Below are 15,031 nucleotides of genomic sequence, written 5' to 3' on the forward strand. Positions count from 1 at the left end.
AGTCCACTTATTCATGGCTTTTCTATTTATAGTCAAAATCTGATTTGAACCCATTCAATCTAATTCAAGAAAATTTCATCTTTTGCTATATGATACGATGATCCATCAATGCCATTCCGTTACAACCACTTTAGCCAATTAATAAAAGATTGTTATAATAATCAAAATAAATGCCATTGTCAAAACCAACCAAAATAATGAGAGAGAGAGAAAGAGAGAAAGAGAGAGAAAGAGAGAGAGAGAGAGAGAGAGAGAGAGAGAGAGAGAGAGAGAGAGAGAGAGAGAGAGAAATCACTCAACAGATTTCCATTGCAATAAAATTCCCGACTTTACATCAACCTAACGAAATAAACCTTTCTTTTTCTTAACTCTTTTTTCTTTTTTTCCTTTTTGTGGGGGTGGGGGTTAAGGATTCACTTGTAATAAAGTAATAATAATAGAAATAATAATCAGAAATTAGCCCCATCTTCAGCAAATTTCAATAGAAACTTCAAAATTGAATGCTTAGGATCATCCCTGCCTCCTTTCTCTTTAATCTTGAAAACACCCTTCATTATTCGAGTATATAGTCTTTCAAGCTCTGGAATTCCATACTTCACTGTCCGCTCCAAAAGTACATTCTTCACCGACTCGAATTGGTTCAAAATATAGCTATCTGATATTGAAGCATCTCGTGAACAATTCCAATCTGTGAGATCGGAGGCTTCTCCACCGGAAGCATCACACATATTCCCACTACCCGGACAGGCTTTTGAACTTTCACGACTTGCTTCGCCTGTGTCGGGCTCTTGGGATGGTTTTGGTGCGACCAAATCTTGATGCTGTGGTGGCGGTCTTTCTTCTGTTTGTATTAAGGTTGTCAGGAAGTAAATACCAAATGAGGAAAGAAAAAAAATAGTAAAAATCATCAAGAGTCCAAAATATTCAAACAATACGAATTTCATTCCAAGATAACATTAGTCCTACAGATTTATAGAGGAACTACTGAGATATATCAAAAGAGAATATATTGTTTGCTATCATTGTACGCTATTGGATTTAGAACGGGAGCTTTTCATTTTTAATCAGTAAATGAAATAAAAGGGGAAAACCTGAAACACCTAAGTATTGAAACAGTGTTGACGTTCACTGATGTACATAGGACCAAAAAGAATTAAATCCATCAAGCGATCAAAGGAAAAGAAAGTATCCAAAAATCCTGGCAGTCCTTTCACCCAAAGAAACTAGAGACACTACAAAGATCCAACTAGTTTTCTTCGTGCCACGTAAAAGGTGACCCCATTGATGTTGATGGAGAAAATAAAAAATAGGGATAGGCAGAGGACTGGACCAGCTAAAAGTATAAGCACAAAGTCAGTGAGCAAATAAGTGACACGTTTCGCTGAATCTATATGACACATAACACATCAAAATCGAGAGAGGTTGTTGTATGGCATTCTCCATGGATGATTGACCATATTGACAACTCCAAAGCTACGTTCCCAAGGAAAGGTAAATCTTCTTAGGATGAGCAACTAGCCAAATTACTAAGTATGAATTATTATATAACAAAGGTTCATTAGTACCCAACAAAAAGAAATCTTGGAAGGACCAAGAGGCCAAGATCAATAATCATTAATTAATTGAAGAATAGATGAGATTGCCCATTCAACTGATTCAAGGCTCAAATCCAAGGCCCAGACATTAGTAGGAGGGAACCCATACATCGAAACTGTACTGACTGAACTGAATCTAAAAAGACAACAGGATCAATAGCTCCACAACTCAACCAAGAATCGAGCCAAAAAGAAATCGGTAAATATTAAGACAACGATGAGCATGGAATGCAACAAGAGACAAAGTGGAGCAAATATGACACGAAGGTATGGTCCTCTCAAAATGGGAAAAGGCCAAACACAATCAAACTCGGAGCCATAATATCTAGCAACAATAAGCCTGCGCCACATGGTATTAAACCTTATTTAGAAATCTTGAAATCCATTTAGCCAGTAGATCCAAATTCTAATGATGAAAGTCTCTCAATAACATTATGCATTCCACGTCCTTTGGAAACTTCACAAAAGAAATCACGAGCAAAGTTGTCCAAAGAAGGAAATCTTTGTCCGCGATTTCAACAGTGACATGTGGTAAATAAAAGTGCTAGAAAGGGCAGCTTGGGTTCGGGTATGCTTACCTCCTTTTGAAATACGACAGTGTTTTAAAATGCCCAAGGGAGTTTTGAACTTCTGGAGCCCAAAGAGTTGATAAGATATAAAATTGATGTTTTTAATAGACCCATGACACCTTGGGTCAAACATGGAGTAAAGTTCATAACTCTGACTTCCATACTCCTACTTCTTAACTCCTTGGGCTAAACACAAAACATACAATAAGTGAGTTCACAATACCTGCATGATGAGCAGCATCTGTATTCTTCTTTGGGCGTTTTAATGCCTCATAACTTCGATTGAAGTCAACCTCTGGCTGAACATTACGCAATCGAGCGCTAGCTCGAGTAACAGTTCCCAGCTGCATAGCTGGGGCAGATGGAAACACAGTTCCCCTAAGTGCATCTGGCACATTCAATGGGCCACCTTGGGCAGCTATATTGTCGCAGAATGCAATCAACGCGGGATCCATCTGTGTCAGCATTCCGTGGACCTGTGGATAAGGATATCTATGTTGATAAAGCCACTCAACCTGGAGGGGGGAATGGATAAAAAACAAATGAACATACTGCATCGCGAAGCTCGTGAGCTCTGCTAACAATCCTAGCACCATTGTAATCATCTCCATTATAAGCCTGAAACAAATACAAAGTATATTCTCATAAACATTTGTAGGAAAGGAAAGCTCAGTAGAAGTGAACCCTTTCTTTTGTTTCATAGGGTTGAGAAACACAAACACTGGTGTCAGTAAAATGATTGAAGAACAATAAGAAGCCCAAGTCACATACACACATAATGGATTCAGACGGACAAAGAAATCATAAGAATAGACAAAATTCTGGCATTTACACCTCTGCTGCTTCCCATTTGTCAGACATTTAAAAATTAAAAATCCATAACAATACTGAGGCCCACATGGAATTATCAGAGTAGAACACCCCAAATTGAAATATTTAAGATAATTTTAATTTGAATTTAAAATAATAAATATTTCTTTGTCTACATCACATAATTGTCATAAATATTATTTAGTTTAGAACTTCCATGTTACTACAAGCAGTACCTTCGCATTAGAAACAATAAGATCAACATCTTGTATAAATGCTGAACATGTAATATATTGCCCAGAGTCAACACGTTGAAGCAATGTAGCCATGTCCATCGGGTTCTGGACGACTGAGCGGTAATTGGGAGCATCCTCATCAAGAACAGGGTAATGGAAGACAGTAAACCTTTTATCATACAAAATCCTGCAACGGGAACACAAATCAGTTTAAACAAAGAACAACATATTTGAAATCAAATTAAAAAATATATGAACTGTTTGATCAAATCTTGAACTTTACCAAATAGTCAATTCCATATTAATGATGGATGATTAAAAAAATTGGACACATTTTTATAGGGAGTACCAGCTGTATATATTTGGTTATCATACAGATGGCATTCCCTATTAATAAGATAGATGGTTAAAATGATTAGGAGCACATGTTTTGTTTTGAACAAGGTGATTAATGTTTTAAAAGGTTCCAGGAATCCTCGAGGCATTTTCTCTTGCACCTCAAGTTGGTATGAGGCGTAAGCCTCATTTTAAGTTAATAAAACACAATTAAATCATAAAACATCAAACCTTACATATTTTAATATTATAAAGTGCTTAGAAGTACATAATATACACAAAATTAATCATGACAAAGAATAAAAATCCTAACAATTAATCATGACAGAAGAAAATCTCAATATTCTATCTAAAACTCATCCACATTATCATTATCACTACTAGGATCTTCCATAGATTCATCCTCGTATCCTAGGAAGCACGAGTTTAGACACGTGACACAAGACAAGACGGTGACATGTCAATTTCTGAAATGTAGGACCCGACACGTTGGGGACACGTAATATATGTTATTAGACTCCTCCCTCCCCTGGTAGTGTGTTGGTTTCTGGCAAGGTTTGGAGGGTCAAGATACCAAAGAAGATCCAATTATTTATCTGGGCAAGTTTCGTTAGGCCGCATGAATACCTTGGATAGGCTGGCCAATAAGACACCTTCGTTTATGGGTCCGTCCTGCTGTATTCTTTGTCAAAAAGCAAGGGAACACCTGGACCACCTACTTTGGAATTGTCAATTTGCGACGTTTGTGTGGTCTCACTTCTTTCAAGAGTTTGAGTTTTCTGACCAGAGAAGTATCTGCACTACGATTGAGGAGTTCCTTTTGCATTTACCTTTTAGGAAGAAAGGCTAGTTCTTATGGCTTTGGAGAGGGGGTGCGCTGTGATTTGGGATATTTGAGGTGAAAGGAGCAAGATAAAGTTTAGTGGGTCCGAGAAGGATCCTTCAGAGGTTTGGTCCTTAGTGAGGTTCCATGTTTCTCTTTGGACTTTGGTTTCAAGGTTTGAGTAATTATTCCATTGGTAACATCATAGTGAGTTAGAAGCCTTCCTTGTAGAAGGCTTGTTCTTTTTTTGATGGGCTTAATTTCTGTATGCCCCTTGTACTCTTTCATTCTTTCTCATCGAAAGTTGTCTATTTCATTTATCAAAAAAATAAATAAAAATAAAAAACTCGGTACATAATAAAATGACAATAAATTTAACAAAGATGCAATGGAGCAAGTAAAGACCATCTCACCGGTTGCAAACATCTCTAAGGCACATTCTTAAACGGCGAAGGGCATGCTGTTCAGCTTCTAACTTGGCTTTTAATTCGGAAGCCTTTGGCCCACTGGCTACTACTGGAACCTTGGGAAGCTCAGGAAGAGATTCAGACACTTGCACTCTTTTATCCATGCCCTCCAGCAAAACTGAGGAAGCAGCCTCAATTAAATTGGTAAAAAACAAAGACTTATCTTCACTGGCCGGAGGACTCACTTGATAGCTGCTAATTAGAAAAAGGATAGAACATTAGGTGGGAGACAATTTTTCACAAAAAAAACAACAGCGGATATCTTCTCTATTCTACACAAAAGATTATGAGAAACCATAAAAGCAGAACCATTCATCTCTGTAGTCAATCAACTACTAAGTACCTTTTTCCTTTTCTTTTTTTTTTTTTTTGGAAGAGACCAAGTACCTTTTTCTTAATAAACTACTGTTATTAAAAAGAAAAAAAATATAAGTAATCAAAGAAAGTAGAGAATCAGAAGTGAAAAAAAATTAGGAAAGAAGATACAAAGTGATCAGTTAGAGTGCACAAAATTCCAACACCAGCTAAGCACCTTCTACAGCTTAAAATATCTTGCTCTATATACTTTTGAGCAAATTCTACCAAAAATAGTAAAAAGATTTAAATAAATAAGGGAAGCATTCTCTATCATGAAATGGGGGGTAAAGGATAACTTTCTCTAACATGCTTAAACAATCAAAAGAAAACAAGGTTTAACTTCACAGTAAAGATTTCGGTCAAAGTAGATGAATACATACATCCCACGATTAGGAAAAATCATAGAAGCTTTCTCATCAACTTCAGCAAGCGAGAATAAGGATGTTCCGAGCAGTAATATGGGTAGGTCAGAAGGTAGCTCCTCTAACAGAGTCAATAAAACAGCTCTCAACTGCTGATCTGCCTGAAAAGTCAACCATCAAAACCGCCCCAGCATGTTATACAGTGTTATAACTTATAACATTTGTAAACTTTACAAAGTACAAAGTTTTGAGTAATAATTGATGAATAAACATAGAATATCTTGAATAACAAACTCACTGTCTCCCACCAACGATGAAATTGAGGTAGGTAGAGGATTGACGGAGTAGTCCTCCTTGCTTCACCAAATATATGTACCAATGCCTCCTCAGGTGTCTTTGCACTAGGATCAGAAAGCAGTGACGGGAGCCCCAGACAATGAACAGGAAATTTCTCCAATTCATGTAAAATAGCAGGACCAAGGTGATCCTGTAAAACTAAACCAGTAAGTACATTTAGTTGGTCGCTCCAAAGTGATCATAGAGAAAATTCAGGAGGTTCCAAGATAATTACCAACCCAACATCTTCACCACCACAAAGCAAAAGTCGAGGTCTACACACTAGTGGAATTGCAGATCCAAAAGAAAGCATGGAAAGTTTGGCAAACTCAGATGATGCTGCTAATGGAAAGGCATCAGATAAGAAAACCATGGCTTTATGAAGATGTCTTTTCAAACATGGTGCAACTACAGAAGATAGCGGCCGAGAATGCACTACAGCACCTCGATGAGCAGCAGGAGTAATTGTGGACATGGCTTCAACAAAATGATACTTCTCGACCTTGACAGATTCAACATCTATTAGAAACTTATCATCACAGGTGTAAACCTGAGGATACTTTTGGCGGAAAGCTCGTATAGCAGCCTCAGTGCAGAGAGCCTTCAAATCAGCACCACAATAACCTACACAAGTAGCAGCAAGTTCTGACCGAAGCTCTTCTGAAGGAGGATTCTTCCACTTGCGTGTGTGAATGGTCAAAATCTCAGCACGTGCATCACAACCAGGCAGTGGAAAGTTAAATTCACGATCAAAACGACCAGGGCGCCGTAGGGCTCCATCGATGGCATCAATCCGATTTGTAGCTCCAATTAATACAACCTGCCCGCGAGAGTCTAGCCCATCCATCAAAGCAAGCAATGTGGAGACAATGGAATTATGAATTTGCTCCTGTTTGCTTGATCTTACTGGAGCAAGCCCATCAATTTCATCAAAGAATATGATAGAGGGCTGATTCCTTTGTGCTTCTTCAAAAAGTAGTTTCAATTGTCGCTCAGCCTCACCCACCCACTTGCTTAGAACATCTGCACCCTTCCGCATGTAGAAACTGACCTTTTGGCCAGCCTTTGATGCAGCACAGGCTAATGCTCTAGCAATTAATGTTTTCCCAGTACCTGGAGGCCCACATAATAGCACCCCTCTTGGTGGGGTTATATGATAACTTGCAAAGAAATCAGGGTAGAGTAAAGGAAAGAATACCATCTCCTTCAAAGCATCTATATATTCTGACAAGCCACCAATGTCACCAAAGCTAACACTTTCATCAACTTGTACAGGTTGAATATCTGCCCCACCCTTAGAACTTGGTCCAGCAGTTTGAATACCAGAAGTTAAACTTGAAAATGCATCACTTTGGTGACCCCAACCAGATGCTGCAATATTCAATCCCCAAGACGCAGTCCCATGCATGTCCAATCCTCCAAACAGCCAAGGTGGGCCAGATCTATTTCCACCTCGAGCCCATGGTATACCAGGAGCTTGGTCCAACTCATCCACAAGAAGAGAATCATCAGAATCTTCAATCCTTCCCATACGACGTTTGTGAACTCTTGATCCACCCCTCCTTACATCTCTCCCAACCTTAGTCCCCATTCCTTGATGTAATACTCTACGAGGAGATCTTGGTCTTGGTTTACCTTCACCTATAGAGAGTCTCCGAGCATCGGGACGATTTCGAAGATCATATCGTCTACGTCCCTCCTGTTCTTCTTCACCTCCTTCATCATCACCATCTTCCTCACCCTCGTCCTCAGGTTCTGGCTCACCATCATCATCATTTTGAATATCATCCACATCATTATCCTCTATATCATTCCCATTTTCTATCTCATCTTGGCTTCCTTTATCTTCTGAGCTACCTTGCTCATCATCTGATTCTGAATTCAAATGGTCTCTAGAAACTAATCGTGAATGGCGTGGTCGTAATCCTTCACGCCTAGGAGTTGGTCTGTTGTCCATGTTTTTTTTATGTTTTGGAGAAGAAAAAACATTTTTGTTTGAGTTATTATCCCTTTGACTAGTCATTATTTTAAACTTGGGGTTGGAACTCTGCAATAAGTTACTAAGCTTCAGTATATGTGGTAAATGAAGGTGATATTTCCATGATACAATTAAATCATCTAACTAACCGAAGTTAAGTTGAGGAAGAAAAAGAATTCTTGGAACAACATTAAATCTCACCATTAAATCTTCATCTTCAGAATCTGTGTAACCGCTAAAATTTGTACGCCTTCTCTTTTGTCGTTGAGACCGCCGAACTGGCTGCAAATACACACACAAGAATACAGAAGTCTGAGATGAGAAAAGATAGAGTTTAAGGAGAAGAACCCTAAAGAGTAAAACTGTAAAAGCTTATCATCATTAACTTGTGTGTTTGTGTGTGCACACACACACACACATATATATATTTGAATTTCAAAGTAGAATAAGAATGTTGAAGTATTGACCTAGCTCATCAGCTTTGAAGAAAATAAAAGTGCTAAGAGTAAACCAAGAAATGATGTAAAATTCAACCATAAAACACCTAAAGTAAGACAGAAATATCCAAGCCCAAGCCACGCACAATGACAACCAACTCTAACCATAAAATCATGCAAATATAGGAATAGCAAAACTCAACACCAATATACAAAAAAATGAAAAATGTATAATCCTTAGTAGATTGAACATAGCAGTTGGATGACACTAAAACAAGGTTAAATTATGAGTCGCACAACTAAGTACATGGATAAAAAGTGAACTTTCTCCGCCCATTTTATATGAAAAGCAATATCACAGTAATAGAAGACAATTTTTTTTAAAAAAAAAAACTATAGCTAAAATGGGGAGCCACCAAAGGACAATTACAAGACATAACTTCAATCATGTAACCCTGGCACGTCCACCAAAATAGGTTCCATAAATAAGCAAAAACAAACCATTACAGCTTAGAAAAACCCATGAAAAGTAGACGAGTTTGAGGAGCTCATTCCAAACCACCAGCATAAGAGCAGAAGAACAAGTGTTGACTGTCTTCCCCACCTTTATGCACAACACCCACCAAGGAGACCAAGACCAGTTTGACATTTTCTCTATCATCTGTTGTAGGTGTTTATCACTTAAGGATTTTGGTGAAAACGAAAATCTTGGGACGGAGCAAATGGTGGACAGAAAATCTTGAAGGTTCTTGCTCTTTGTGGACCATCTTGTACCAGTCCTTGTTGCATTTTTGGCTGCTGCCATTGTGCTCCTTGGTTTTCTTGAACCTCTTGATGTTTTTTTTTGGATGAGAGAAACACAACTTTGATTAGGAAAGAGTGAAGGAATACGCAGGTAAACAAAATCCCAAGCCCGCAAAAAGAAGGAATCCCGCTAAAAGAGGAGACTCCAACTATACAAAATCATGTTCATAGGATAATCGCAAAAGATCTTCGAAATCAAACTCAACAGGAGACATAAAAGCGAACAAGAGACCATAAGCCTTCACACCCCTTCTCAACACCCCTAAACACCATACTATTTCTCTCATCCCAAAGCACCCACAAAATAGCACAAACACTTACACACCAAAGAAAGCGGCCTTTCTCCCCAAATGGCGGATTCAAGAGGAACTCCTCAATCATATCTCTAACAACTCTGTGACAAACAGTGCTCATGCCAAAATTCTGGAAAAAGGTCCCAAACATGGCTCAACAACTCAAAATGCCAAAGAATATGGTCCAAGCCTTCCTCCACCTTTCGACACAAAATACAGCAAAAAGGCCCAACCAACAGCGGCATCTTCCTTGAAAGCCTATCGAACATATTGATACAACCATGAAGAACCTACCAGGTAAAGAAACGAACCTTTCTAAAGACCTTAATCCTCCAAACCAATGATGATTATACTCAATCTAGGGACCTTTCTTGAACCTCTTGATGATTGTACTCAATCTCTTTGCCCTTGTTTTGATTCATCAAAATTTTGCCAACGTCAACCATGGGGAGTTCGATTGCTTGTTGAATGGCTACAATGGTGTTGCTCAATGATGGAATTCTCCACACCCCGTGAGGCATTGTTCAATTGTTTGAGGACAGGAAGATGCTTCAACATCAATGGAACTCGAAGGTCGTTGTTCTTGGGGTTTTCTCTACCCGTCAGGTCCCTCTCAACAAGTGCTCTAATACCAGTTTGGTGAAAACTAAAATCTTAGAGTAAATCTTGGAGAGAATTTTATTAATTGTGTAGAATGAGAGAAACAAGCTATCCCTTAAATAGACCCACGGGATAAGGGTTTAATCACACCTAACTATTTAGTTAACTAACCTACCCCCTCAAATAGACCCAAGGGGGAAGGGCTGGAACACACCTAAACTAAAATTAAATCATGATTTTATAAAGACAAAATAACAAATGGATGAATTTCCCAAAATGCCCCTATATCAGATTCTAAACTTCCAGATGAGGTTAACAAAGGGGCTGATGATATCTTCAGAGGTTCCACTTAGCTTGCTTCCCCTGGACTTTACAGAATAACCACCCTCTTTTTCATGAGTCCATATTTTCCACACTAAAGGTGAAATTTGTGATCCAACTAAAGAGCGCAGCCCACTCCCGCTCTCAATCTTTAAATCGTACTATTCCATCTAAAACTGAGGTCCCAGCCAAAAGAAGAGAATGACCAGCATGACAAGCCTAGAATAACCAAATTTGAGAGGAATGTTTAAGAGCCTGGGTCATCCTGACTCCTGACTCCTGACTCCTGACTCTTCCTAAAAAAAACTGTGTCCCCCTTTCAAACTTCACATTCATACCATTTATCAGCCTTTTTCCAGCAGTTTGTTCATTGTATTCGTGTCAATTCTTCAATTATTCCCAAATCCTTTATCACTCAGAGCCTCATCTAAAAAATTTTGATGAAATCTTTCGTTTCAAGATAACACATATATAGAATGGAAAAAGCTTCTGTCTTTCCAAGCAACCAAGAATACAAAGAAAGCTCTTCAGATGATTTAGTTGTAAGAAATAATAAATACATCCAGCTTTCAAATGTTCTTTCTGCTGTCCAGCCATACTTTTTAAATACAATTTCACAAAGAGTGTCTTATGTTGTTACGAATCTATATAGATCAAGAATTGTGTGGCAGAGATTAATTCTTAAAGTACTATTTATTCTTGCCATAATCAATGCCTTGCCCATAAAACCGTTCGAACTGATATAAGATAGAGGACATAGTACTCACAACAGCATTAGCAGTTGGCATGGATTGCTTCTTTGGACGAAGCAGCTTGGCAATTCTAACAGCTGGGGTCCTTTTCTTGTTGGGTTTGAAGGTTGCAGAAGAACCATAATATACATATGGACGACCATACGATATTGGTCTCTTCCTTGGTCGAGCACTTGTGCGTAGTGGGCTGGAGACTGGTCCATCTCCCAAACCAGTTTGCTTCGGATACATGGTCGATGTAAGAACTAGATTGGATTGATAGATCTCCCCGTGAGTGCTTCTGAAGACAACATCTGACAAGAAATTATCCTTGTCAGTTTTTAGCCAATGATAAAGCAAATAAAACTGTAATTAATACCTTAGCTAACATGCATTTTCATAACAATAAATGTACCTACAATTGTAATCACATCACGAAAAATCAAGATATCCGTAGTTAAATTGTGCAGTTCACCATGACGAAACTAATGCTAAAAGGTGACAAAAGCTTGCTCACGACCAACAAAGAAGTTACTAAGACTCGAGGGCACAAATTATTTCACAAAACAGCACGTTCCTAGATCTTAAACTAATGTTTTGACAACAATATACTACATATCTACGTCTTGTACCCCCCCCCCCCCCCCCCCCAACACCAATAAGAGGTAATTTCTTAGACTTGATCATTGAATTGAAGTACTCAACTGCGACTAAGAGAGCACCTGTTTATAGCACATTCTGCACAAATTCACAAGGTGCAAACCATATTACTTCCTTTTAGATACTTTCTCACTAAATTTCATGGCCTTGCATGATCATCTGCTAATTACTAGCTAACATTCGCCGTGTCACTCCCTCACTACGTAAAAAACATACAACCCAGGAAAAACAATCTAATTACGAGTTTAAAAAATAAAAATCGAAACAAAAGGGCAACACCTTTCACAAGTATTGTCCATTAATTACGCACAAAATAAGAGCAACCTCCAATAGCAGACATTAATAAGCAGCAGTTGCATTGCATGTTAGTAAAACAAACCTGAGCTGCTTCTTGCCGCGGTTTCGCCTGATGAAGCCTCCGAACGAAGGAATATCCCAGGCTTCCACAATCAAGAAAGTCTGATCAAAATATCAGCAAAGAAGAAGCATTCGGAGAGGTGGAAAAAAGAATCGAAATAAGGGGGAGAAGAAGGGGGAGAGGAGGAGAATGAAGAAGGTAGTGAAGAAGGTAGTGAAGAAGGTAAGTAATTGTGAGAGATTCAATAGGTGTAAAATTGCATTTGAGTGAAGGAACTTAGGTGGTATGAGGAAGACGACGAAGGCTGGGGAAGAAGGAAGGAAGATCGAAGCTCAAGAAAAACAGAAATTTTTTCCATGGGGAAGACGGAAGAGAGAGTGCATGGCCTCAGCTAGGGCTTTCGTGGGCCGTCGATTTCTTGGGCCTTTAATGGGCCGTCGATTATTTTGTATTCGGATCCTACGTTTGAATACGACCCGACCTGATCCACTTCAAATATGCTTTTGAATGGAATTGTTCTTGTGTTTCCCATTCCTTCTACTTTCATTTTTTTTTCTTTTTTTTTTTTTTGGGTTAAAATAGCATTTTAGTTTTAAGTACTTTGATGGTCGTTTTAGTCTGAATATATTGATAACTTATAGAAATACAAATTAGTGTTTCTTTTTACCAGGAAGAAGTAGGGAAAATTAGTAGAAAATGCATGCACTTAAATTTATGCATTCACATGTTTATAGTGCATTGATTTGATGTTTGAATATTATGATTTCTTGGTGTTTTTCATTGAAGGATTTGATGAAAAGATTAGAACAATTAGGCTAACGCAATCTTTAAAAATTTGCAATGCACACTTAGAAGCAATGTTGTGAAGAAATGATAAAGAGAAGACCTACTCGACACTAACAAGGATTCTAACAGACACCTAAAACATTGTAGACCATTGCCTAGAGAGTTAAGCTTTGAGAATCAAATATGATATATCATTTTCGAATTGTGGATGAAATCTACTAGCGTAAAAATAGTCGTCAAGGAACACAGAACGCGCTTATGGGGCGATGGGTGATGAAAGCCTATAAATACCCTCAATGAAGAGCTAGGAAACAAACACACACATAAAGAACTTTAACAGCGAAAACTCCGCTCAGATTCCTAGTCAACTCCATTCTCCATTCCTCCTCAAGTTCAATGCTTTTACCGAGATTGATCAACCGCACTAGATTAAGAAATTGTGATCTCTAGTTATCATTCTGTTGTGTTGTTTTATAGATCCTAGATGACCTAATTGATTATGCCAACTTACAAATATGTTTGAATTCATGAACTTCGTGTTCATTGTTGCATATTTTTCAATTACTTGATAATATAATCCATAAGATAAAGTAGACAATTTTTCTAATATACGTTTTTCATTTGAGACAGTTGATATTATATAAAGATATTCTATTTCATTTTTTCTATCAGTATCAATATGATAACCACTGCAACATATAACTTTAAAACTCAATAGGTTTCTTTTTTTTTTATTGATTAGAGAACAATGTATTATTAGTACAATAATTGGAATCTTTAAGTATCTTTCTCGTGGACATGAATGAAGATCAAAGTGTTAAGTCGGTAAATTTGGATTTTTTAGAGAGAGAATCTTTGCCTTTTCTTTTCTTTTTTGTGCTCATATTATTATATTATTATTAAACTAAACTTTATTTATTGTTATATTCTACTCGCCACCTTTTCAATTCCTATTATATTTTTTTTGGTGATTTTTATTTATAGGTGTAAATAAGAACAATATTTATTCGATTTAGTTCCATATAAATTTTGCATTTAGTTAATAATTTATTTTATGTTTATTATATTATATCATTTTAAATTTAATGGGGCTCTTATCAACCATAAAAGAAAAATGTGTATGCTATATATTATTTCCATATATATACATATAAGGAAGAAATGCTATACATATAACACTTGTATAACTGAAAATACTTTATTTATATCGAAAAAATAAAAATTAAATTGCTAAAATGTTGATATAGAGCATTTTGATATTTTTATAAAATGAAAAACTAACCTAATTAAGAAACTCTTTTAGAATGCATTTAGGTTGGTAGTCTAAAATGCTACTAATAAAATTGTATTTTAAATGCATGACACATGTTTAATATATACTAGTATAAAATAAAAGTAGGTATGAGGAGAAATTTTGTTTGGCCAAATATACTCATTCACCAAAAGAATAATTTTCATTTATACTTTCATGGCAATTTTGTCTTCAAACATAAATGTTCTCTAATTAATTTATATTCTTAGTGGAGTTAATTTGTGATTGAGTGGAGGAGAAAGAGCAAACACCTTACAAAAGGGAAAAAAACAACCTCTAACATATGTATGTATAGACACATACACACGTGCATGTTAAATTTGGTGTTTCATTTACTTGCAATTATATCATCACATAAACTCATACCATTCCAATCAATTGATTATTAATAATAATGAATATTTGAGTTATAAAAACTTTTCCATCCTCCACGTGATTGGTTATATATAAAAACTTTAGCTTAGGATTAAGATTAAGTTATATAAGATATCTTTAAACGAAATAATTAACTTTATTAAAGTTAATTGTAATATAACTTTAAAATGATTATTTCTATGGTTTCAGTCTTATTTCAACTCTTTAGATAGGATGCTCCCACTTTCATGTTTCTACATGAACGATTCAGGATCACATCGTTTGTACTAACTACAAAGTGGGTCACATCCACAGTGTCTCCAAAATAAGGTGTTCAACCTTATTCGTATACTATATATTATTTAGGTTATATGTTCAAACTTGATCCACGTTTATGTCTCCACATAAAGTTCAAGTTTTCTCAGATATAACATCGGGACCTTAGTTTATTAGCTGTAAGATTATAGTATCAATAACGACTTTATTGAATAGAATATGATTACAAA

At 36.9% G+C, this 15,031-nt stretch overlaps 1 protein-coding gene across 3 annotated transcripts; it reads right to left on the minus strand.

Moving 5' to 3' along the window:
- Positions 1-281: 281 nt before the first annotated feature.
- On the minus strand, positions 282-12,426 carry LOC101203476 (ATPase family AAA domain-containing protein At1g05910). Of its 3 annotated transcripts, none has more exons than XM_011658247.1 (11): positions 12,095-12,426; positions 11,092-11,369; positions 8,071-8,151; positions 6,127-7,938; positions 5,854-6,042; positions 5,574-5,716; positions 4,783-5,028; positions 3,211-3,397; positions 2,717-2,782; positions 2,388-2,640; positions 282-841 (listed from the first exon to the last, which is right to left on the minus strand). In XM_011658247.1, the coding sequence occupies exons 2-11, from the start codon at positions 11,305-11,307 to the stop codon at positions 450-452; spliced, it is 3,585 nt and encodes a 1,194-aa protein (XP_011656549.1). In that variant the 5' UTR covers positions 11,308-11,369; positions 12,095-12,426; the 3' UTR covers positions 282-449. The 3 variants fall into 3 exon arrangements, with proteins under 3 accessions (XP_011656549.1, XP_011656550.1, XP_011656547.1); XM_011658248.1 differs by having other exon boundaries at positions 282-838; positions 4,783-5,031; XM_011658245.1 differs by having other exon boundaries at positions 4,783-5,031.
- Positions 12,427-15,031: the final 2,605 nt, after the last annotated feature.

Source organism: Cucumis sativus, chromosome 6 (assembly GCF_000004075.3).
Source record: "Cucumis sativus cultivar 9930 chromosome 6, Cucumber_9930_V3, whole genome shotgun sequence".
NCBI classification, from domain to species: Eukaryota; Viridiplantae; Streptophyta; class Magnoliopsida; order Cucurbitales; family Cucurbitaceae; genus Cucumis; species Cucumis sativus.

Excerpts from the sequence above, each read along its gene's own strand:
- LOC101203476 (XM_011658245.1), bottom strand. The coding sequence starts at position 11,307 with ATGTATCCGAAGCAAACTGGTTTGGGAGATGGACCAGTCTCCAGCCCA. Across the intron at positions 5,717-5,853 it reads TTCATCGTTGGTGGGAGACA|GCAGATCAGCAGTTGAGAGC; the intron begins GTGAGTTTGTTA and ends TTGACTTTTCAG. Across the intron at positions 3,398-4,782 it reads CTTAGAGATGTTTGCAACCG|GATTTTGTATGATAAAAGGT; the intron begins GTGAGATGGTCT and ends TTCCCGTTGCAG.